Genomic DNA, 25,972 nt, shown 5'->3' with positions numbered 1-25,972 from the left:
AGTGGGGACCCCCACCCTGATCCAGGACACCCTTCAGGGCAAACCAGCCAGCCCCCACCCATGCACCAGGCCTCTATTCTATATAGTAAAAGGGTAATATGCCTCCCGGCACCGGGATCAGCGGAGCCGCGAGGCCTCCCGGCACCGGGATCAGCGTGACAGGGGGCAGCACCCAAACCCTCTGATCGCCCTGCAGCTCTGTGTGTGACAAGGGGCAGCGCCCCAACCCCCTGATCGGCCCTGCTCTGTGGGTGATAGAGGGCGGCACCCACCCGCCCCCCCACGGGCCCTGCTCTGTCTGTGATGGGGTAGAGCCATAACCTCTCCATCAGCCCTGCCCTGAGTGTGACAGTGGTGGCGCCCCAACCCCCTGATTGACCCTGCTCTGTGGGTGATAGAGGGCAGCGCCCCAACCCCCTTATCCTGCCTGCTCTGTGTGTGACGGGGGGCAGTGCCCCAACCCCCCTGATGGGCCGTGCTCTGTGAGTGACAGTGGAGAGCTCCTCAACCCCCTGATCGACCCTGCTCTGTGTGTGACAGGGTACGGAGCCCCAACCCCCCTGATGGGCCCTGCTCTGTGCATGACAGGGGGCAGCGCCCCAACCCCCTGATCCGCCCTGCTCTGTGCGTGACAGGGGGTGGTGCCGCAACTTCCCTATCGACCCTGCCTTGAGTGTGACAGAGGGCGGTGCCCCAACCCCCCAATCAGCCTTACCCTGAGCGTGACTGAGGGTGGCATTGCAACCTCCCAATCTGCCCTGCTCTGTGCATGACAGGGGGCAGCGCCCCAACTCCCCAATTGGCCTTGCTCTGAGCCCGACCAGGGGCTGCACCTAGGGATTGGGCCTGCCCTCTGCCACCCGGGAGCAGGCCTAAGCCAGCAGGGCGTTTTCTCCCGAGGGGTCCCAGACTGCGAGAGGGCACAGGCCGGGCTGAGGGACCCTCCCCTTCCCCCCCCCCCCCCCGAGTGCACAAATTTTTGTGCACCGGGCCTCTAGTTAATAATAATTTCTCCATGACAATAGAGTTCCATTCTGGTTAGTCTTACCTTCCCCACCAATTGCATATGACTTTCTACATTATTGTTTAGATTTCTTCTTCTTTTTTAAAAAATCTTTTTAAAAAAACGCTCATCTCTACTTCCTTCTCTTCTGGCCCATCATTAACTTAGGGCTGAGATGGGAAGTGAGTGATTTTAGTTGAGTGACATTTGCACATCAAAAGAATTTATATATCTTCAGTAAAAAAAAAAAAAAAATGTTGTTTTTGCTGTATGTTTCATGGCGGTTGTGTCCCTGGCCAGCTGGTTTGTGGCATCCAGAGCCTGTTATGTGTACGTTATGTTGCTGTCTCTTCCAGGAGATCAGCTGGTCACATGGTTGGATTGAAACAGGTGCATCTTGGCAAAGGGATACCTGCTTAAGGGACAAAAAGCCAAACATTGCCTCCCCTTTCGTGTTCTTTTAGAAATGCCCTCTTCTGGAGGGATGGGCACCCTCTTGGAATTGCCCATGAGGTTCCCAGGCCTTCTTGCCCTGGGGTCTGCAAAGCTGCTGCTCTGGTTTTGAGGACAATGATTTTGTTGAACAGGGTTTGAATGGTATTCTCCCAGCCACTAAAAGTCTAAGGGCCTTGTCCACACCCAAGTAGGTGGTTGAAGTTTGCTCTGTGGCTGATGTGGCCAGCCAGGCATCTGAGGTCTGACTTGGCCAGGGCTTTTGCTAAAGTCAGAAAAGCCTCAGGTCCCCTTAGATTTTTATTTCTTTTCTGGAAAAGTGGCTTTTTTTTTTTTGGCTGTCCAGGAGTATCATCACCTTTTCCAGCATGAGTGTGTGTGTGTGTGTGTGCGCGCGCGCGCGCGCTGGCACGCACCTCCAATGGGAGTCGTCTCCCACCCTGTTACAGCGGAGCTTATAGCCAGGGGGTGTTCCCGGTGCCTCGATGCTATGCAGAAATGTTTTGGCTGCATTTTAAAAAGAATCTGGCAGATGCTGAAGCAGGACCTGACTCACACCTTCCTCACCTCTTGCTATTGCCCCTTTGGCCACGGAGTCCTATCCCTTACCATTTGCTCTTCCTTCTACCTTCACTGTCTTGTTTCTCTGCCTTTTGTCTTTCAGAAGACGTGCTTTAAGTTTTTTCCTAAATTACATAAATAATCTATTTTTAAAAGAAATAATGTGCAACTGAATAGAGTACAAAGCGTGTGTCCCTCTCCCCGAGATCCTTATAAAGAAGACTTTGGTATATGTCCTAGATATTTGTTATGCGTTTTCATACAGAGAGGCATGTATCTCTTACATACATGGCACCATTTATACTGTTCATGTTGTTGAGATTGGCTTTCTCCATGTGTTGGCTTCTACTCCTCACTCTTCCCTGCCCTGCAAGGTCTAGCTCATTCTTTAAGAAAGTCCTTGGGGCTCTGTCAATACTGAGTTGTTTTTATTTTGAACTTCCTCTAAATTCCCTTAATCTCTCTTTCCCTCTGGACTACCCATTTTACCTACTTTCTAAATGTTGCCCTTAGGTACTAATTAATTTGCTCTGTTGAACTATCCCCAGTTAATTTTCTACATCCCCAAGAAGTTTGTTGTCCCATGGGGGACGCAGACATGTTAACACATATTTGCTATGGGGTCTGATACGGGTCTAGCTTTTGAAACATTTGTTGAATGAATGAATGAATGAATGAACACAGAAATAATAGAGTTATGTCAGTTATCGGGTGGAATGGTGACACCATGGTGTCTTAATGAACTGCTGGGATTGGTCATGGAAGGCTTTCAAGAGGAGATGTGGGGCTTGGGTCTTCAAGGATAGGCCAGTTAGGTAGCGGAATGATGTTATAAATCAGCATGGTTTGTTCATGGATATTATCAGCCACTAGTTTCATGGGTGTATCTTTTGGCTTCTCCCTCAGATAATGAAGTGTGAGTGGCATTTACGCTCGCACCTGCAACAGTAGGTAACATTAATTGAATGCCTAGTACATGTAGTAGCAAGCCATGAGGTAGGTACTCCTGTCGCCATGTAGAGATGAGGGACGTAAGGCACAGTAAGATAATGTCCCCAAGTCCTCCTGCCTGGTAAGTCTCTGACTTTTTCAGAGTCTCGTGCCCTCATCTTTCAATGGAACTGGTGATGCTCACCAGAGTGAGTTGTGTGAAGTTTGAATTAAACGAGAAACTGCCTCTAAACCATCTGAAGTAGGGGATCAGCTACCGCCTTACCTTGCCCTTGAATAAAATAGTGCCTGCCTTATTTTTCTTCATAGCACTTATCACTACTTGGCATAGAGTTCTTTACTCATTGTCTCCATCTTGGTCCACTTTTATACTTGGCTGTGTCCTCCGGGCCTGGTAGAGAGTTTTAAATTTTTGTGGAATGAATGAATATTAATTCCTACTTCTCACCATAACATTCAAACTATGGATGTCCAGAAAATACTTGGTGAATCTGACTGAAACAAAATATGCTATGTCAATTCCACATACGACAAGGGACCATGAATTTATTTGTCACAAGATGATCAACTTTGCTGTTTTCATTTTTTATTTGCTGTCATGTGCAAGGAGCGATCATATGTCTCCCACCCTGACTTTCCTGATGTCTCCATTTAAATGCTTTCCAATTTGGGTATGAAATTACCTATCAGTCACAGAGAGGCTGTGGCTGTCGGAACAAGCCAGAGCTTATTTGGAGGAGCTGTTGGTGGAAGAGCAAGGGCTGCCTAGAGAAGACTTGCCTCCCTGCCCTAGCCCCTGTGGAATATCACTTCTGCCCTGGACCGTAGTCTGAATGTTACCCACACCCTAAGACCCAATGCTTTGGCACCTCATTTATTTATTCACTGGATGCAGAATTAGCATCCTCTTTAGTCAGGTGCCTACCTCACTGGCAGTCAGAGAACAGGCCTCGGACTGTCCCCTGGGCCCTCACAGTCTGCAGTGTGGGGGAGGGGACACCCACCTGAGCCCCTGCCTGAGCCTAACCTACGAGTTCCTCCTGTCAGCATCTCTGCATTCTGAGAGATCACACCAGGTGGCCTTCCCAGGGAGATGGTCCTGCCCGTGTCAGGTCTGTGTTTCCGAGGTTTTAAGGCCTGTAGCCTTGGTTGGGAGGGAGCAGGATGGTTTCAGGTAGTTTGAGAGTCAGGTGTGAATACCTGGACTCTGGTAGCGAGGAGGGATGCCCCCCCTTCACTTTCCGTTCAGCAGTGCTGGTGCAGGCTCAGGCAGCTCAGATGCCCTGATGAAGCGAGTGTGGTCTCAGGGTCAGGGTGCTGGTGAGCCGTGGTGTCTAGAGGCCTGCATGCCCGGGCTCAGCCCCGGGTCGGCTAAAGGGGAATCTCTGAAGTGGGGCTCGGCATCCCAGTTGCCTCAGGTGGTCTGACTCAGCCGGGTTGAGAGCCACTGTCACTTAGAATTCAATCAGGTCTTGTTTCCATTGGATTCCGTTTGCTTTCTATACATAGCAAGTGAATTTCCTCTGTAAGGACCTTTTATAACTAAAAAAGGTGAGTCTGAGGACCGAGAGCTCTGCTCCAGGAAGACTTTCTCACTGTCTGCTAGCTAAGCTATAACCTTTCAGTCTTGCACTGTGGCTCCTAAGGTCAGTCAGCTGCCTGCACTGTTCTGTGAAACGTATTTACCCTCCACCCACCCACCTGGCATTTCCAAGAGCTGACAGCATAGTGGATGGGGGGAGGGAGGGGCGGGAGGTGAACTCAGGAAATGATCTGTACCTCTAGTCCAGTGGTTCTCAACCTTCCTAATGCCGCGACCCTTTAATACAATTCTTCATGTTGTGGTGACCCCCAATTTCATTGTTACAAATTGAACATAATTAAAGCATAGTGATTAATCACAAAAACAATATGTAATTATATGTGTGTTTTCCGATGGTCTTAGGCGACCCCTGTGAAAGGGTTGTTCGACCCACAAAGGGGTCGGGACCTACAGGTTGAGAACTGCTGCCCTAGTCATTGTGTTCCTCCTGGAGGAGCATTCCTTGGACCACCCCCTGCCCCAGCCTTTTGACCATCCCTACCGAGGAATAACATGCCGACCCTCCTTTACTCCTCCCTTCGGAAGACACCGAGCACCTCCTGTGTCAGTCCCTGGGATGCAGTGCACCGGCTGCCGTGTTTCTTCCTTTCATCTAATCTGTAATAAGCGTGGCAGGGAGGTAACATTTCCCACTTCATAACTGAGAAAAGTGAGGCTCAGCCAAGCAGAGTGCAAGCCCAGACCTCCGTAACTGGAGAGCCATGCTCTTTTGAGGAGGTGTCATCGCCCTGCATGGACTTGGCCCCCACACTGCCTGTTCCACGCCTGACTGAACTTGAGCACGTTACATCAACTCTCTGAATCTCAGTTTCCCCATCTGTAAAATGAAGGTGATGAACCCATTAGGATGATGATGTACCTAAAATGTGTATCATGGCCTGGCACCAAGTAAGAGGCCAAAAAATGGAGCAAAGCAACACACACTTGCTCTCTATCAGTCTGGAGGCTAGAACTCTGAAATCAAGGGGTTGGGAGGGCCATGCTCCATCTGGAGGCTCCAGGAGGATCCTTCCTTACCTCTTCTAGCTTCTGGTGGCACCTGGCATTCCTTGGCTTGTGGCCACATCATTCCAATTTCTGTCTCTGTCTTTGCATGCCTTTTCTCTCTGTGTGTCTCTCTTCTCTGGACACTTTTCTTTGGATTTAGGGCCCATCTGGATAATTCAGGATGATCTCATCTCGAGATCCTTAAGTACATCTGCAAAAATTGTTTTTTCAAATAAGTCATATTTATAGGTTTTGGAACTTGAGATACGGACATAGCCATTTGGCGGCCACCATTTAATCGACTATAGCTGCTATTAAAAACGTGTTTGAAAGGCACAAGTCATACATGAATACATTCTTTTTTTTCCCCCTGAATACATTCTCAATGCCAACATGCAGATGCTAAAATCCCTTTGGTCATCACCCTCAATTCTATTCCCGACCCCAGAGATAATCATCCTGAAGTTTTGGGTGCTTACCCTTCCAGATGTTTCTGTTCAGATAGAAAGATGAACGTCATCATGGATTATTACCCTGTTGTATTCTGAGGTGAGTTAGGGCACAGCCTGGGCCCAGTGAGCCTGCAGCCCTGGAGGGAGTAGGAAGTAAGCCGATGCCTCCATGCACATGGGCCGTGCTGTGATAGACACCACACACAGTGCAGTGGCAGCGTTCAGCTCCCTCTGTGAGGGGATGTGAGGGTCAAAAGGCTTTACCAAGTGGGGGCACCTTGGAAACCGTGAAAGGTGCATATGTGGGGAATGGTGTAAGGAAGGAACCTGGAGTGGGCTTAGCCACGCCAGCGGCAGGAAGCAAACCTTAATGTGTCATACTTGGGAACTAGATCCGTAGTTACCGCTCCTAATAGGGAGATATGGGGAGGGACTGGGTTCAGGGACTGGAAGTGCAAAAGTGAAGGAGCCACAGTCTCTGCCCTGGAGGGTTTTCCCAGTGACGCATATGCCCTTGGAAGCTCATGAGGGGTGTTCTGTTTGCAAGAAGACAGCATTTGAGGTGATGGACATGGCGATACCTTTGTTGTCCTTGCAGTCTGAAGTCTCCCGCAGATCAGCCAGATAAGCCCAGCCACTGTTGTCTGTAATAACAGGCTCCTCAGACCACTGCCTAAACATCTTTGATACCTTAATGCTCTTACACACTGCTCCCTGCTGACTTCTAAGTGACAGTTCCAGGTGCGTGTGCAATGTTTTGAAGGAAACCCTACATTTACTCTATAGTTACACCACAGTACTAGTGAGAGCGGGTTTGGATTCTAGAGTTTGCACAGCTCTGCTTTTCTTTGGCATCTTTTCGTTGCTCTGTGCCTCAGTTTCTCTGGTTATTCTATGGGACTTAAGGGTGAAATGAGAGTGAATGAGGCAGCTTAGTGTTTTCTAAACTTTCCCCCCCTTTAAATAACTCATGCTTGTGTAACCCTTTCTTTAAGAGGAGCTCTTCTTTGGAAACTCAGTATGGGTAAAGAGTCAAAGTAGAGCCAGAACTTGTTGAAGCAGGGCATTGGGGGGGGCAGGGCACTAAGCCCATGGGTAGGTACTGTTGTCCTTGGGGGTCTGTCAGGAGCAGGGAGAAACCCCCTCCCCCCATGTGGCGAGAGGCAGTAGAAGTCTGCAGCCAGGAGACCCGCCCACTGTGAGGTTGTTAGTTCATCCTCAGGCCTTGGTTTCCTCATCTGTGGCAGAGCAGGTGTGGATTAGTTAAATGCTCCCAACTCATCGTTATAGGCCCAAGTCTTTCACTAGAGATTAGCTGAAAATTCATAACTTATGAATAACTTTATATTAGCAACTTAAGCCTGGTGAAACTGTAGACAGTTGTTAATTAGTACTTTTCTTACAAGTAAGCTTTAAAAAATCTGTTGATGAAAGGTGATGGGCAGAGAGGTTGGCATATTATCTCATGTGCATAGTCTAGATGGTGTATGTGTGTGTGTAGCAACTTCCTGGCTTGTCCCCTTTGCCTGGCTCCCGGTGGCTTACTGAAATGTGAGCTGGCCTGTCTCTCCATGCGGAATTCCCTTCAGTGGCTCCCCTCGATTTGAGCAGAGGAGAGGGACCGGCTGTTTTCCCCATGCCCCAGCCTCAGCCCAGCCACCTTCCCTCCCAGCCACTTTCCCTTATCCCCTGGCAGCCCCCTGTTATCCCAGCTCCTCTCTGCAGACTTTCCCACTGTGACATGAAAGAATTGCGTGGATCGGGCACTTAAAGTCATCTCTCCTGGGGGATTGAATGGTTCGTGAGCACGGCTTTGTCTTCATTCTCTGAGGCCACCCCGTCGCTCGGTGCGAGCCTGTGAGTAAGCACCTGCATGTGGGGAATGGAGCAGGGCCCCCACTCACGGGTGAGGGCTGCGGGGCCCCCAAGCCGGTCTGTTCTGTCCAACACCCTTGCACTCTGTCCACAGATAATGAGAGCAGCTGCCACTCAGCAAGCAGCTGTTTCCGCCAGGCGCTGGGCAGGGGATGGTCCTCGCAGGATCGTGCTGAAGCCTCACAGCAACCCCACAGGGGCTGCTTCACAGGAGGACGGGCCCAGAGAAGAGTGGCGGCTGGTTCTAGGCCCCACAGCCACGTCCGAGCTCAGGCCCTGCCCGCCCGAGTCCCACACCAGGCCTTTTCTACAAAACTGAAGCACTTACTTAGAACGGGGAAAGAAATCACAACACATCATCACTTTCAAAGAGCGATAAGTACCTCCAATATCTCAGAATCCAGATAAACATGACAGTTTTATTAATTAACCATCTGACACATCTCCACTACTTCCCCCACATTTAAGGCTGATAACCTTAAGTACAGAGGCTGTGCTCTGCTGGCCCCCTAATAGGACACTGATATTATAATGTATTTTCTGTGCAGAGAATAGAGAGACAATTCAGTTGTTTTCTGCATGCTTGATCAAAACATTTTCCCACCATTTTATCTGGAAAAATTTGAAATAGTTCTATGGAAGGCCTTCACGTGAGCACCGTGTGCCCACCCCCGGGTGCTGCCACTAACACTGGCCGGCACCTGCATTACCCTCCCTCTCCCCCACCCCCTCATGCGCCCATCACTTCATCTTGTTTTTCTGATGCAAAATAAGCTGCACATTTTAGTTTTCATTTTGTCCAAAATACTGAAGTGTGCATTCTGGAGTTTAATACTTTTGTTTGTGGTTTTTTCGTTGTTTGAGAGAACATTTATATACATGTTTGGACATGTTTTAATTGTGTGGTCACTGAGTGTTGATGAGGGCACAAGCCTGTGTGGCCCGCATCCCTCTCAAGGCGTAGAACGTTGCCCTCATCCCAGAATGGTCCCTGCCCGGCTGTCCCCACACCTCTCTCAGAGGCAGTCACTGGCTGTTTTTCCCTGTCTGAGACATAACACTTCTTCTTTTAATTTAAAATGTCAAGGTTGTCACACTTATTTTTCATAAGGGTAACAGCTCATGGACGTAGTAAAAATGTAGAAGGTATAAAGTTTTACAGTAAAAAATAAATCTTCCTCTTGCCCCTGTGCCTTGCTTCTCACTGTCCTTTGCTCACAGCGTCACAGTTGGCAGTTTCTGCGTTTCTAGAAATGATAACTGCACATCCAATCACAGGGGTACCCACCTCCCAGCTGCTTCAGGAAAATAGGAGCTCGCCCGACATGCTGTTTTGTGTCTGGCTTTTGTCATTTGACAATAAACCTTAGAGATCATCCCCAGTTAGCAGAGATCTGTGCTCTCCCTTTAGTAGTGGTGCAGGCTGGCTCTCGCTGGAGCAATATCTTATGTAACCATTTCATTAGTTGTTTCAGGCTGTTATTGCTACGAATGGTGTTGCAGTAAATGCCCTTGTATAGGTGTCTTTGTCCATATGTTGTCTGTGTATCTTGGTTACCTGGAAAGAAATGAGATGTCCACCTTAGTAAATTAGATAATTTTCTCCCATTCCTTCCCTCTCCTCCCCGGTTCTCCTCCCATTCATTGACCCACCTGTTTATTTGCACATCTTTGTGTCTGTCTCTCCATCCACTGGGAACATTCTTTCAGTGATCAGTATGTCCCTGACATGTCTTGGGCTCTGAGAATATTGTTCTCAGGACTCTCAGTCTTGACATGAAGACAAATTCACAGAGGTGTGATAGTCTGTGTTTGTGCAGGCTTCCGGGGCTGCCCAGAGGTAGAATAAAAAACTTTAAAACTCCTATTTGCCAGTTCTTTACGCCCAGCAGAAAGTCTTAGATCTCAGCTGATTTTCAAACCCCATGTGGCTCTGATGCCTCTAATTGTACATCTGTAAAACAAAAGAACAAATGAACAAACATACACATGGGGCCCTGGAAGTGGTCCAGACCCACGCCGGCCGCCTCTGGAGGCAAGGGAAGCCCAGGCTACTTGATGCTCACGGCAGCCACGCTGGATGGCAGAGCCATGCCATTCACAGTTCGCTCCTTATTGAAACATGAGATGAGAAAGCAGGGGTGTTGATGGCGGGATGGGAGGTAGTTTTTGGCAGTGCAAAATGAGAGCTAATTGCTTAAGGGAAGGCTGTTTGAAAGGGGATGAGTGAGAAAGTGCCTCTGGAAACAGATTGCGGGTGTGATTTCATGACTGGGACAAAGGTTTGCTGCTGTCATGTCTTCCTGTTGCCTTTCCTTTGAACAGGCAGCCCTGTAATTAGAAGAGGGACTACGATTCACTTTCTCTGGTTCTTCTGATCTCCAAACTAATGTATCCTCATCATGCATGGAGGTTGGGGATGTGCTACAAAGCAGTTTACTAGTGGATTGGCATTTCAGTGTGGAAACACAGCTTCCATTTTATATTCGTTCCTTTAACCAGCCGCACATGCTCATTCCATGCCCATGGTGTGCCGGTGCTAGGCAAGGATGGCATGTGTCATGGTGAGAACAGACGTGGGAGTTCCCAGGAGGAGCAATGTGCAGATAAACCGGAATGGAGTCATTGCCAGCTGAACAATGTGAGCCATGAAGGTGGCAGTGTTTAGTTTTGTTGGTCAGGGAAGGCATCTCAGGAATTCAGTTTCAGCTGGGACTGGGAAGATGAGAGAGGAGCCAGCCATACAGAGCGGTTGGGGTCAGAGGGGAGGGGCCTGTGACTTGCAATCATACTTGCTTCATAGTATCTGAGGATTCAATGTGCGAATACTTGGCACATTGTAGGTGTTTGACACATTTTGGTCCCTCGTCCCCCACCATCTTTGTTACTCTGTCTAGTAGGACAGTCAGAGGCTGGTTGCCATGGGGTAGGCGAGGAAAAAATCAAGGTTTACTGAAGCCGGGTGACGTCTCTGACTATCAGTGGGAGCCTGGATTAGAATTCAAAACGTCTGAGCTTCCGTTTGTTCCCTCAGGATTCAGCTCAGAGCCTGGAGGGTGACCTCTGTATTTGGAGACGGAGAAGGAGCCGGGCTACCAAGGGGAAACCAGCCACTTTGGACTGGGCCAGGTGTGCACCTTGGCCTCCAGGCCTGGTGCCTATCAAAGTCACTCTGGTGACAGAAGACAGGCAGTGAGAAAGGTTGTGAGACCCACTTGTACACTGTATACATCTGCTCTTGAGCGCTGAGCCCTTGACACCAGCCAGGCTCTGCTCTAGGATCTGGATAACTCTGTCTCTGAACTTCATAGGGTGCAGACGCAGAGCACAGGGCTTCCTAGTGTGCAGGTGCAGACGCAGAGATGGGGGCTTCCTAGTATCCAGGTACAGGTGCAGGTACAGAGCACGGGGACTTCCTAGTGTGCAGGTGCAGACGCAGAGCACGGGGGCTTCCTAGTGTGCAGGTGCAGGTACAGAGCATGGGGGCTTCCTAGTGTGCAGGTGCAGGTGCAGGTATAGAGCACGGGGGTTCCTAGTGTGCAGGTGCAGGTACAGAGCATGGGGGCTTCCTAGTGTCCAGGTGCAGGTGCAGGTATAGAGCACGGGGGATTCCTAGTGTGCAGGTGCAGGTGCAGGTATAGAGCACGGGGGGTTCCTAGTGTGCAGGTGCAGGTACAGAGCACGGGGCTTCCTAGTGTGCAGGTGCAGGTATAGAGCACGGGGGCTTCCTAGTGTGCAGGTGCAGGTACAGAGCACAGGGGCTTCCTAGTGTGCAGGTGCAGGTGCAGGTATAGAGCACGGGGGTTCCTAGTGTGCAGGTGCAGGTACAGAGCATGGGGACTTCCTAGTGTGCAGGTGCAGACGCAGAGCACGGGGGCTTCCTAGTGTGCAGGTGCAGGTACAGAGCACGGGGCTTCCTAGTGTGCAGGTGCAGGTATAGAGCACAGGGGCTTCCTAGTGTGCAGGTGCAGGTATAGAGCACAGGGGCTTCCTAGTGTGCAGGTGCAGGTATAGAGCACAGGGGCTTCCTAGTGTGCAGGTGCAGACACAGAGAGGGGGGCTTCCTAGTGTGCAGGTGCAGGTACAGAGCATGGGGCTTCCTAGTGTGCAGGTGCAGGTGCAGGTATAGAGCACAGGGGCTTCCTAGTGTGCAGGTACAGACACAGAGCACGGGGGCTTCCTAGTGGGAGGCAGCACAGCTCAGTGTGCAAAGTGCAGACTCTGGAGCCGGACCACAAGCATTGGGAGCCCACCTCTGTCACTGACTAGTTGAATGACCTCGGGTAAGTTACTTTTTGGGCTATCTATTGGTATATGTCAAACCACCCCAAAATTCAGTGACTTAAAAACCACATCCATTTTCTTCTCATGATAATTTGGGTTGACTGGGCTCAGCTGGGTGGTTATGTTACATCATAAGGTGTTGGCTGGGGCTACAGTCACCTGGGGCTACAGTCACCTGGAGCTCGACTGAGCTGTACATCCAAGATGGGACGCTTGTTCATGTGGTGGTTGGCGCTGGCTGTCCTCTGGGTCTCAGATGGGATTGGTGGGCTTCTCCACCTGGAGTCACTGAGGCTGAGGCTGCCCAGGAACCACGGGCTGGGAGGTTTGGGTTGGACTCATGCATATTCACTTTATTCACACCGACCACTCTCATCCTCACCTGTGACATGGGGCAACGTCTTTCCCCACAGGGCCGTGAGGAGGAGGGTGTGAGGAGGGTCGTTGTGGGAAAGCTCTGCCTAAAGCAGGAAGCTGTGGGGACTGTGGCATTGCTGCATCTGCAGGTCTCTCAGAACAGGAGGTGAGGGCACCTGCCTGGGTCCTGATTCTGCCAATGGAAGACGAATAGTTTCCCCATGGTTTTGGCAATTGGCTGATTCTCTTTCTGCCCTTCCTTCCTTCACCTCCCTCCCTCTCCCTTCTCCTTTCATCCTTTCTTCCCTCTCTCCCTTTTTACATAGAAATTTATTTAGCACACTTGTCATTCGTTGTGGCAGAACCTCTAGTATTTGTACCCTCTTCCCAGTTTGAGAACTCCCCAGTCAGAGTGTCAGGATAACCCGTGTCCCTGTCCCACGCCTGCATCGTGAGGTGGCTGCTGTCAGCTGACCTGTCCCTGCCCCCAGCCCCCAAGCAGCCCAGGGAATCGAGCCAAGGTTTTGTGGAAGCTTGTGGCTGAAGCAGCCTAGACGCTGATTCTCCGTGGGTCTCGAGAACCCAGGATTCCTGGCTGCTCTACTCCCAGCAAGAGCCCTGCCTTCCCCGCACCCACATTCTGCCACATGGCTTCCCGAGGCCAGATGGTGAGCTCCCATCTCTGCGGGGTCAAGGAGAAGTGAATGAAGACAGCTGAGCTGCCAATCACTTATTATGCCCCATGAGGAGAGCAAATCAGAGAGAGGGCTGCCTCCCAGAGCTGTGCTCCTGGTTCCTGGGGCTTCAGGAGGCATAAGGAATGTTGGTGGCCAGTATCAGTAGAAAGTTATATTTCTGATAAAGTACCCTCTGCTCCACACTGAAATATAGCCAGCTTCCTGGTTGAATACTGTAAACCCAGAGGATGGCCAGTACCCAGCTGGGTAGACAGCATTTCCAGGCGGTCAAGGGCACAGTGGTGCAGCCAGTGTCTTCACGGTCCCTCCTCCCATCTGTGTTCTCCATCGGATCCTCTCATTGTGCCAGGAGAGATGAGGTGCTGAGGGGAAGCTCAGAGGACACGAGAGGCCGAGAGCCACCTACAACCCCACCAGAGAAGGCTCAAAGTCCTAGCCTTTCCCATCGGCCCCCCTCCGTCAAGGGGAGAGAGTGCCTGGAAGGTGGTGAGCCTTCAGAGCCTTCCTTTGCCCTTTTCCACTCCTGATGCATCAAGGAGTTTGAAGGCAAAGTCTCTTCCATCTGGCTTCCTGCATTCTAGCAAATGCATTGAGGGAAGGAGTTGGAAAAAATATAATTTACGATGCACACTTAAATTAATACAGAAGGTGTATCTGTTTGTGGCCACACAATTAATGCATCCTCATTGTGGAAAGTACAGAAAAGTTCAAATATATAATCAAATTCATCTGACCTCTCAGCCAGCTCCCACTGTCATCTTTCAGGTCTCTTTCATTCTGACTTTGTCGGCACACATGCATTGTGAGTTATTTTGGGAATCACAGGGCATTTGCAGTCCATAGCAGCTTTTTATTAAGCAGAGAGCAGGAGCTTTTTTCTGTGCCATTAAAAATTGATCAAAAGCACTCTATTGGTGGGATTATACTTTTTAATTTAAATCTTGGGGTGGCAGTATGTTATTTCAAAACTCAAACGATATAAAAGGTTATTTGATAGACAGCCTCACTCCCAATGCCATGCACCAGCTTCCTGGACCTCCACCCCCAGCCCACAGGTGCCCCTTTGGTATCTTAAATTTCACTGCTACAGCTTCTTGATGCAAAAAACAAACCCCAAACAACCAAATGCAACTTGATAGTCTTAATTCTTCGTTTTTGCACATGGTAGTGTGTAAGACCCACCGACCACCCCTGCTTTTGCTGTCACTCGATCATCTGTCTCAGAGCTCTTTTCAAAACAGCACATGGAATGCTATCATTTTCTCTTAAAGTGTGTTTAAATTTTTTAAAAAGCAGTTCATTCAAAATATACTGTTTTTAAAATCTTATAGAAAAATAATAAATGAAAAATATGCCTTTTTTCTCCCCAACCCCACTCTTAATCTACTATCAATGACAGCCACAGTCACTATGCTCATATACTTTTCTGGAATTACTTTTATGCTTGCACCCTCGGGAGTGTGTGTACCTCATTGTTAGCTTGGCCATCTCATGTGGACATGCCACATGCTCTTGAATCATTCCTCTATGGTGGGACCTTCATGTTTGCTTCTTTCCCCACTTGTCTGAGCAATGGAAAGAGAATGATCTTTGATGTGGATGTTGGTCTTTGGTTGTTTCTTCTTGATAAACGCTTGGAGTGAGGTTTCTGGGGCAAAGGATGTGGGTGTTTTGGGAATCTTGGGACGTGGCGCCTCGTGGCTTCCCTAGTAGCTTATACCAGCCCTCCTCCCGGCCACCCGCATGAAAATGGCAGTCGCCTGAACAGCAAGCCACCCGGCCCCCAGCCTACAAGTTCCTGATCGTTAGAAAATGGAAGTGTTTTCCAGTGGCTGTCTTGGCAGGTTTCCTCCTTGTTGGGCTTGAAGTAATTTCTCAAAAGCAGCTTCCTAGCAAAGTCTGCTGCCTGGGGCCCTGTCTACTAGTAACTGCTTAGCTCACATCTGAGGGCTCCATCTGGGTTACTCTCCGCCTGGGCTGCCATATGTGAGATGAGAGACACCCCTTGGGCTGGCAGGACATATTCATGCCTAGTGTCAAGGATAACAGAACATACTGCTCCTACTTCTCAATAATTGTCCTATTATTATTATAGTGCACAACTCAGTTATTGAGGCCTTTCTATCTGCCAGGCACTGTTGTGCATACTTCATAGGAGTTGAGTCTCTTTGTCCTCAGAGTAACCTATGAATATTACTACTGTTATACCCATTTTACAGATGAAGTCAGTGGGACACAGAGAAATTGGGTGGTTTGCTCATGACCCTACAGTCAGGAAAAAGGGGAGATGGGATTGGATCCTGAGCCATGAGGCCTCAGATCACAGGCTCCGTAATTACTGGGTTCTCCTGCCTCTGAAGAGAACCCACTGTTTCTTTAAGGGGGACCTTCGGAATGCTCTATGGGTAGAACTTCTGGCTACGTCTCACCTTCTCCTTTCACCTATTAGCTGGTGTTTCCTCTGTCTGGGGGAATTTGTAGCAGAAAAGCCTTTGAAGTTGGACAGACCTGGACTCATATCCGGTTTGTATGCTAGTATGTGTGACTGTGGGCACTCCCACGGCCTCCCTGAACTTGAGTCCATCTTTAGAGTAGGGGGTGGGAGGAACCCACCCCTGGGACTGTTACCCAGACTGTATAACATGAATGTAGATTACCATATAATATGAAATCTCTGACAGGTGTGCAGTGTGGAGTAAAAGTTCTCTTTCCCTCACTACTCCACACCCTTCTCTGTTCCATTTGGTTCCTCTTAGTTCTGATCCTCATTTTTTAAAAAATATATATTTCTATTGATTTCATAGAGAGGAAGGGAGAGGAAGAGAAAGAGATGGAACTATCAGTGATGAGAGAAAATCATTCATCAGCTGCCTCCTGCACACCCCACACTGGGGGTCAAGCTCGCAACCCGGGAAAGTGTCCTGACCGGGATTTGAACTATGACCTTCTCTGGTTCATAGGTTGACTACTCAACTACTACTGAGCCACACCAGCCAGACTGATCCACATTCTTAAGCTCTAACCAGTTCAGATTCGATCAGTTCACAATAGGAAATGAATCCTGGGTGTGATGATGTCATCACCATTTATTGAGCATCCACCAGTGCTGGCACTGTGTCATCTGCTTTACATGGTAGCTGCCATCACGCAGGCAGGCTCGTCTCACACTCAGCCATGTCCTCCCAGGGCCTCGGAGTCGAAGAAGACCCTGTCCTGCTGCCTGGGGTTTCGATACGTTATGAGGGAAATGATGGGGCCACAGGAGGCAGGCAGGGGCTGTTTGTGTTTATGCATTGGATGTGTCTGTGGTGTGATGTTCATCTTGGCAACAATGGATAATTTTTTCTACTGCGCATTTGCTATCTTGCATCTCAGATTTTAACTAGGCCTTGATAGCTCCAAAATTGCCTGCTTTTATATGCCTGTGATTATCTCGGCAGGATGATCAGCCCTTTTTCTGTAAAGATGATTGAGATCGCTCATGGCATATTTTTGTTCCTGTAACATCATCTCTAGCATCCTTGCACAGAGCTTCATTGTTTTCCAGCCCTGCCTTTCCACCTCCGTGTGAGCAGAGGATGCTCAGGGAGCAGGAGAGACAGGGTTCTATTGTGATTATGCAAACCATGGTAACCACGATGCGTTCTCTCTCTTCTCCCCTCCTGATGGCAGGTGCCTGGAGATCTGAGTCAAACATCGGAAGATCAGAGTTTGTCAGATTTCGAAATGTAAGTCCACTGCGTCTGCTTATGAGGGCCCTTTAGAAATAGGACTCTGTGGTTTGACTTGAGTCCCAGAAGGACCACACGGGAAAACAGAAATCACTGTTTAAGTCAACACAGGTTGGTTTGGTTCTGGTAGAGGTGGGGCGTTGTTGGCCTGCAGCCCGAGTCTGGCCTTCAGCTTTGTTTTATGTTTCCCCTTCAGTATTGAAAAACAATTTTTTTTTTTAGCTGACATTTAAGAGTTGAAAGATATCACATAAAAATGTAAATTTCTCTATTTTCTTTAAAAAAAGAAAATCCTTGCAAGGCCATATTCAGAGCTGAGCAGCAGCTTCCTCCTTCATACAGGGCAAGTGCTCCTCAGTGAACCACAGTCCACACTTCTCCCAATTACCTGACTCTGGCTCACCATTCATTTCATTGACTGTGTGTTTCCTTGGGAATTTGAATCTATAATCCCTGGTTGTTGGAAAGAACAATAGCTCAGTGCATTGCTCTGATTTTTTATAGGTTCGGTTCTGTCTGGTACCTCTGCTGATAACCCCAAAGGAATTTGGTTGATCTTTAGACTGAATATTTCTGATTAGGTTGTCTTGGTTTTTGGACTGATAATCCCCTTGGGCTGGTAAAGAGAGTGGAGTGGGCCCTGGATTAAGGCCACCAGAACCCCCCTCTTGTCTCATTCACTTGCCTGTGTGGAAGAAGGCTCAGCCTCTGAGAAAAGGTGTCATCTGGGGAGAACCCACATCTCTAGAGGCCCGGCGCACGAAATTCGTGCACGTGTGTGGGGAGTCCCCTCAGCCCAGCCTGCACCCTATCCAATCCAGGACCCCTTGGGGGATGTCCGACTGCTGGTTTAAGCCCAGTCCCAGGGATTGGGCCTAAACCGGCAATCAGACATCTTTCTCACAATCCTGGACTGTTGGCTCCTAATTTGCTCACCTGCCTGCCTGTCTGGTTGCCCCTCACTGCCTCTGTGTGCTGGCCTGATCGTCCCTAACTGCCACCCGGCCAGCCTGGTTGCCCCTAACTGCCCCCTGTTACCAGCCTGGTCACTCCCAACTGCCCCCCCTGCTGCCCTGGTTGCCCCCAACTGCCCCCCCCCACCAGGCTGATTGTCCTGGTCACCCCACGCAGCCTGCTTGTTCAGTCATTTGGTTGTCCCTCACTAACCCCCCTGCCGGCCTGGCTGTAGGCAGCCATCTTGTGATGGTGTGAGGGTTAATTTGCATATTACCTCTTTATTATATAGGATATATATATAGTTTTTAAACTAAGCCTTTTAAAAATAATCTTTGGGGACCAAGTAATGCAACTTAAACTGGTCCTTTCCCGTTAAGTGTTAGAGACGTTGTCATAAATTTTTTGCGCATGATGCATCTTAGAGGAAAAGATAGTCCCCTCCCCCATTTTTGTAAATTGAAATGACCCATTTCGATCTTTCCTTTGGTCAGATCAAACCGGGCGCTGATCAACGTCTGGATCCCATCCGTGTTTCTCCGGGGCAAAGCAGCGAATGCATTCCATGTGTATCAGGTAAGCGCCTGGCTGCCAGGTAGGCAGTGCTAGGGGAGAGCTGACTCGTTTGTTGCTCTGGTCTCGGCCTCCTGGCGGTAGTATGCTGTGCTGTGCTTTGCTGTGCTGTCCTGAGGGGCCACAGCTGCAGATATGGCACTCAGCGGCCAGCTCCTGAGGAACTGGTCCTCCGTCCAGGAGGGGGCCAGGTGGCTTCTCACACAGTTAGCCTCTCAGTATGGCCGTGGGCCCTCGGCTCTGACAGCGTGAGGGAAGGGGCGTCTGTGGCTTCTGTGGGAACTGAGGAGGCCAGGAACTCAGGAGCACCTGTCCTGTGTCCAGAAATCTGCCGCCCCCCCCTCCCCCCCCGCCGGTCCTCTAATGAGGCCCTTTTCAGGCTACTCTCTGAGGGATGATGAGATGGCTCCCAGCAGCACCGACTCTGGCCTCAGGGTGGTCTCAGCCACGTCCTCAGCATTTCTTGTGGGTCTGTCTTGTATCTCAAACCATCCCTTCACCTTGGGGTTGGGTGATTGGCTTCTGTGATTGGCCAGGTTTGGATCATGTGACCACCGCTGGCACTGGGGCTAGAGTAGATAATGTGTCTGAGAGGGGAGACATGGCTCCCACATGTAAGCCTGGGTACTCTTTCCAAAGAAGGGGCAACAGGTGGTCGACCAAAAACTATAGATGTCTCCTCTCTCTCCTTGGGGTAGAGCCAGCCACCTACTGGCTCAGAGTTGAGTGTCTGGGACCCTAGAACTTTTGTCTGTTTTGGAGGTAATTTTGCCTCAACAACTGGGACCCCAGTTTTCCATCTTTTCTCTGATTTTCTGATGCCTCTTCCAGCCCTGCCTCCTTATCCTCTCTCTGTCTTTCTCTGTCTCCCTGGATACCAATGTCCAGCCGCCAGTGTTCACCTATCCTGGGACTGTTTTGCTCTCAGCTCCTACTTGTAGCTGCTTCTGGTTCTGTGGCTTCTGGTATCACAACAATGTTCACTGAGTTTTGTTTTTATTCCCCTGAGCTCTGTGAAAAGCCTTGCATTTTGTTGCCATTTTTCTTGGTGGGGGATTGACCCATTGAAGAAGTCATCTCAGATATTAGGATATTTCCTCCAGAGTCGGAGACGGTGAAAATAAAATGACATTGAACTTGAAAATAAAACTCTGGCTTCAATTTTGTGGCCTTCAGTAAACCTCAGCTTTCCTGTCTGTGAGATGCAAATAGTAACACTACTTACCTCGGAACGCTCTTACCCGCATTAGGATTACATGCCTCAGTGGACATGTAGTTTCTCTCTGGTCTTCAGACATGATTGTGTTTGGGCTCCGGGCAGGTCTGGTGGTGGACTTGTGGCACAGAGGTGGGAGCATGAGCAGGGCACACAGGTCTCACCTAAAACCTCAGGGACCAATGATTTCTCAAGGACGCTCGCACCCGAGAGTCATTTGCTCCCCATGTAGCTGGGCAGCACTAGCACTCAAAGTGTCAGAGAAGCTGGGTGTCCACATTGCTCTCAGCTCTGACTTAATAAGGGGATTAGATAGGACAGATTTCTGAATATCTTCTCTTTCTTTCTCTTTGTATCCCAAACCCCAATAAACACACTCCCTTCAAGTTCTGCCTGAAAGTGGTGGTCATCAGAAAGCCGGGTGTTGCCCTGAGGATGAAGAGTGAAGCGATGGCTTTTATTCCGAGCAAAGTGAAAACATGACATCCCCGGAGAGCCGTCCTTGACCTTTCATTCTTTCCCCCCAGCTCACCCCAGGAAGCAACGGGGCAGGTTTCAGCTTCTGAAAGTCAGTTATGAAATGAGAGGGACACAGCAGATATGCCGTTGCCTGGGAGATTGTTACCACAGCAGTCACAGTGGCGGTCCAGCCTCCCTCTCCCCGTGCACTGCTGTGAGAGCTTCCCAGGGTCCAGCCAGTGCAGGGGAGGGGGATGCGGCCCAGAGTTCATCCAGCCGCCGCCTGGCAGCTCCCAGCACCTGGGCAGCTGCAGCCCTGACCGTGGGCTCTGAAACCTCTCTTGCTGTTGGACCGGGGGAAGCAGCACCTCTTGAATGCAGTTGTTTTCTCCTTTTAGCTGATGATGCTTCTCCTTGGTACCTCAAGAGCAAAAGCTGAGCCAAGTGTGACTCCGGACCTTCTCCTACAGCGATAATAGTAACATGTCTAAGAAGCAGCAGCTGCTGCCTCTCACTGGTCTGTGTGAGTTACATACAATAGCTCACTCAGTCCTCACACAACCCTTATCCCCATTTTATGGATGGGAAAACAAAGGCACAGAGAAGCATCTCATCCTATAACATGTTTTCAGTCCAAATAGCATTTTCTGACAAGATATCAGTTTGCAGACTCTGTGAATGAGGGCGGGTGGAGTCTAGCTCTTTAAGAATCCAAGAAAGAGATGCGGCAGTTGCTTCATTCTGAAGGCCAGGCCCAGCCTGGCCAGGATCCTGCATCCCTGAGACGGTGGGCCAGGGGCACACCTGGGGCCGAGCCAGGCGCTTTCTGTAGGATGGCCCTGGGTCCCCTGCAGACACATTGCCACCGAAGCCCTGCCAATCCCTGCGCCGCCCTGGAAGGGCTCAGGGACGTGCCCTGAGAGCCTCTTGTTTGAGCGATGGCAGGAGACTGCCCAGGATCTGCCTGGACGCTTGGGAAATGCACTGGTAAGTGCCGGAGGAATATGATCTGTAGGAGCAGGTCTGAGCCAGACTTGGCAAGAAGTGCTGTCCCTTTGCAGGACCGCAGGCCAGGTATTAACAGAGGTCTGCGCCTCTAAATACAGGCCCCATGCTCCTCGCCTGTGATCCGGGGTGGGCCGAGGTATGTTCTGGCCCTAAAAGTAGTAAATGGCAGCACTTGACCAATTTTCAGAACAAGTAAAACTGACACCCAGAACTTTCTAATTCAAGTTTTTCATCCACACATATTTCCTACACTTCCAGCCCCTGCTAGTGCTTGGCTGCTGGCAGCCACTAGCCAGAGAGAAAATGATTAAGCAGCAACAATACAGTGTCAGGAACAAGAATCAATCTATTAACTGGTCTTGCTTATTTCGTTCTCGCTTCCTCTCTCTGTGCAAACACAGATGTGCTTCTAGGTTTGATTCTCCATCACTTCCATCTGATATAGTCACATCTGTATTAATCAACTAGTTCCTGGTTTCTCCCTTTGTAATTGATGTTATTCCCCGACTGCCCTGACTTCCAAACAGGTCTGAGGTCCACTGTGCTCGTGTCCTACTGCAGTGTTTACAAAGGCCGCTGGACCTTAAAGCAACCTGCCTGTTTTTTCCTAAGCAAACATCACAGCCACTAAGTTGGTCTGAGCCCTTCGGTCTTTCCCTTTGAGAAGAGCCATTCACTGTGAGTACAGCAGGAACGGACCTCGGTGTGGGGCTATCAGCCTTGGAATTTAGCCCCTAGAACCACTGGCTGCTGTGCAGTGTCCCTTTGCACAGCACAAGTAATTAGGTCTCCTTTGTGAAGAGGTTGCTTTGTTTCAGCAAAGCCTTTTCCTTCTAGAACTGGAGGAGAGGCGGTGCCCCAGGAAGACCCACTGCATGTGGGAGGTCTCCCTCCCCCAGTGGGAAATCCTGGAGCCGGAGCCGCTCTCTCCCAGGTGCATTCTGGCGCAGGGCATTCATACGTGTGATGCAGGGAATGTCCATTGCTTTCCTATCAATCACAGACCACAGGGTCCAGGTGGGCTGAGGGTGGTTTGGAACTTTGGTGATGTTTTTGCTCTTTGCACTTTGGGTTTCTCGGCTCTTCTTTTTCATCTCTTCTAAGGTGGCTTACCCCTCAGGCCCTCATGTTTTCGTTTACCTGCAGCTCTATCTTTATGCTTTCTTGGTGTGTAGCTCTGCGGAGAGGGAGGAATTCATTCAATAGAGAAGGAGGAAAGGGCTGAGCCTGATGCAGAACAGGGGCCCTGCTGCAGTGAGCATGCCTGTGAGGAGCTCTGCCCAAGAAGGTCCCTGCCAGATTTGGGGGGGGACAGGGACCACTTCTGAAGCCGAAGTGATTCTTTCGTACTCGCGTCTGGTCCTTCCCGCCATACCTGTTATGTGCAAGGCAGGTGGGACGGCAGCTGTGGGTGGATTTTGGGGTTTTGTTCCAGCCAGTCTTGGCTTAGGGCTGAACAATAAGCAAAACACAGGGGCCTTGGCTTCTGTTCTTGCTTCCTCCTTCCTCCAGGACGTTCCACTCACACAGTCAGGCACCTCAGCACTTCTGAGGACGACAGCTGCTCTTGGAGTGCGCGAGGCTTCCGGGAAAGCCTGATAGAGGCAAAAGGTCAAAACCAAACTAAGAGAAGTCCGTTTTCCTCCCCTTGGATGTATAAGTCACTATTATTTTCTGTTACTCTTTTTCTTGATTTTTCTAAACGGGGAACTTTCTTTTTCTATCACAATATAATGCCTTTATCCTTGCAGAGTCGAGAGCCCTGGTTGCAGGCCTTCCCACCTCTGGGTACCTTGGCCAAACCACTTCCCCATTGGCCAGTCTCCTCCAGTCTGATAAGATGGTCTCTGAGGCACTCAGGCCCAAGATCCCTGCTCCAGGCCTGCTGCCCCGCCATCAGCCCCTCCTGTGATGGGGAACTTGGGAGAGGAATGGACAGTGGCGCCTCTCAGGCAGAAGGGGGGGTTGGTGCTACTCTGCAGTGCAGTAGAGAGAGCCTCATCCCCCCTTCCCTCTGAGTTATGGGCGGGCAGCAGGCGCTAAGGGGCACCAATGCTGGACAAGCCTCGGGCCTGGCCCCACAACCCCGCTCTTCTTGGTGAGCTGTGGCTGTGAGAGCTGCCTCCTGGCAATTGCCTTCCTCACATACTGTTTTTAAGGGTGGAGTCCAGTGAGGCAGGAGGTGGGTGATGACATGGGAAGGTGAGAGGGGTGTTTGGGAGTCACTCAGAGCAGTGCATGAAGCTCCGCTCAGAGCCCTCATCAGCGTGGTCGCCATGTCCCACCCTCTCCTCCACCACTAGGGCAGCAGAGGCCTGAGGAGGATTAGCTTGGTGGAGATAGTCACCTGTGCCTTCCCCCAGTAAGTCTCTTGCCCAGGTCCCCGTCAGAGGCAGCTGGCCCTTTCCTGTCACCTTGTCTGCCAGATTTCTGGGGAAAGTACAAGTCCCAACAAAGACATCTTCTTGCCTGACTGTTGTTTTTCAAAAGCCTGAAGTTTTTGTTTTTTAAAGAGAGACTTCTTTGCATTTTTGTTGGCTTGAGGAGACAGGTGGGGGTGGGGGAAAGGGACTGAAGCGCCAGGTGGCAGGGCACCAGGACGGCAGACCTCCGGGAGTCTGGGCCCCAGGCTGGGCAGAGCTCTAGCCTGCCTTGGGTGGTGTGGGCAGAGAACCAGGTAGGACCCGCAGACTGGCAGCAAGCATGTCAGCGTCTGCAGGTGGGAGGCCCGCTCTGGGTCGTCTAGGCACCATGCACTGGTCTGTAGGCTGGGGGCGGGGGCGGGACCCCATGATGGCCGAGGGGCCTTCCCCACCAACTGGGCAGGACCGTCTTGGACTCCTGATTGGGATGCCATCAGCAGTTACTTCTGGAAGCCTTGGCTGTCACACCTGCCCCGACCACCATGTGACATGTTTCAATGAGCCTTGTAATTAGAGGAAGTCAGGCGGCCACTTCTACCCCCTCACCTGCATAAAATGTAAAAATTAAAAAAAAATCAAGATGAATTAGTTCAGCTGTGAAGGTCTCCTCGCAGAAGGGGTGCTGTCTGGTCTCGGGATGCTGCACAGTTGGAGGCCCAGTGTCTGCATCCATCAGACCTTCCCTTTGCCAGTGACAGGCCTACCTGTCATCATCTGCCGCAGGAAGGGTGCGGTGCTCAGCCTCCCCGGACATCGTCTTGCTCCGTCAGAGGATGAAATAGTCTGTGGCCAGGGACCTGGTCAGGGCTGACAGGTAGATGGATTCTTCTCCCCATCCAGTGCCCACGGAGAAAAGACGGCACATTCCGTAAAGTACCACGTGGGCCCTCTTGCTGCCTAGCCTAGGCCAGAAACGCCCAGTTTTTCTTTGTTTAAAACACCTGAGTGGTTGGATTGTTATATGGGGGCCATTAACCTCACATCTCCCCTGGGGAGGAGCTCTGGCCAGAGCAAGGACAGAACAGGAAACCCCTGGGAAGCTTGTCTGGGAGCCTTGGTGAGGGAGTGAGTATCTCTGCATTTCTAAATGTTTCCCCCCAGTTCATGGAGCACGAGGCCAGGAGAGGAAAGCCCAGGAGCTTGGGGTCCCAGCCCAGCCATTTATTCATTTATCGAACACTTGCTGAGCCCTCCTGCGTGTGGTGGGTGCTCAGATCAGCGGGAACACGGGTCCTCCCTCCGGGGAGAGTGCCAGCCCAGTGGCCGCCTTGAGTGCTGGAGCCTCCGTTCCCCATTAGACAACCCTGGGCACTGGTTTCTGCACCGCATCTCATTTAAGGCGGCTGCCTTTCCCCAGCTGGTCTGCAGTGAGAGTGCTCTGGGTTCAAGAGTTGAGCCAGACCTTGCCCGCAGCATACCTCTCACATTCAGAGTCCAGAGGGCCCCTTACTTGCTTCCTTCGCTCTGTCTGGCTGTGTCTGAGGGCCAGCAGGTGGCGCCCTCCCTCTGGGACCTTGGGCAGGAAGAGGGACTGGGAGAGCACAGTGGGGGCAGGGGTCTTTTCATTTTCTTCTTCTTTGCTCTAGGATTCTTCTTTTCTCATCATCCTCCCCCTCCTTTCTAGCCTTTTCCTCTCTCTCATTCTGCTTTCCTCTTTTCTCTTCTTCTCCTTTCCTCCTTCCCCTCCCTCTTATCTCTCCTCCCCTCCCCTCTCTCCCTCTCTCTGTTTTGTGTCTCCTTTCTCTCTCTCTTCCCCCTCTCACTTCTTGCCCTCCCACCCTTCTCCTTCCTCCCCTTTCCCTCTCTCTTCTGCCCATTCTCCATCCTCACCTCAGAGAGGAAACAGGAACCCTCGGTATCTGCCCATTGGTCTCCTGCCAGGAAGGAGACGTTCTGTGGGCTGTAGGGGGCGACTGTTTTCTGCCTTCACTCATCAGGTGGCTCTTGGACTCGTCTTTCTCTTGTTGGACTGCAGGCTTTCTTTGAGCTTTTGGGAAGTGGAGGTGGAGGGATTAGGTAAGTGGCGGGGGGTGGGGGGACAGCTTTTTCTCTTGGAGCCTGAATGGGCATGCTGATTGGCAGCCCAAGCTGCCTGTCCTTGGGGGTCTCTTGACAGCAGAGGACCCAGCGTGCTGGAAGGGGGTCCCTAGCACCGTTACCGGGTCACTCCTAACGATAGTTGCCTGCAGCTTTTTAAGGACCAGTTAATGTTCTCATGCAGACTTGAAACAAGTGTTACCAATAATTGGTCCGTGATGTTTTTGTTCTTAAAATGGGAGGGACTTTATTGCTTTTCATCAGATGCTCTAAAGCAGTGGTTCTCAACCTTGGCTGAAAATTAGAATCACCTGGGAATCTTTTTAAAATCCTGATTTCTGGGCCCC

The 25,972-nt window shown here is 50.5% G+C and overlaps 1 protein-coding gene across 1 annotated transcript in view; it reads left to right on the top strand.

Moving 5' to 3' along the window:
• The window catches only part of SNX29 (sorting nexin 29), a 447,929-nt gene that overhangs the window by 292,724 nt on the left and 129,233 nt on the right, over positions 1 to 25,972 (top strand). Inside the window, exons 17-18 of the mRNA XM_081089509.1 lie at positions 16,897 to 16,952; positions 18,404 to 18,485. Coding sequence (XP_080945635.1) covers positions 16,897 to 16,952; positions 18,404 to 18,485 — 138 coding nt within the window. The remainder of the gene's footprint in view (positions 1 to 16,896; positions 16,953 to 18,403; positions 18,486 to 25,972) is intronic.

This window comes from Myotis nattereri, assembly GCF_964212035.1.
Source record: "Myotis nattereri genome assembly, chromosome: 4".
Taxonomy (NCBI): Eukaryota; Metazoa; Chordata; class Mammalia; order Chiroptera; family Vespertilionidae; genus Myotis; species Myotis nattereri.
This window is presented reverse-complemented; position numbering and strand designations above follow the sequence as displayed.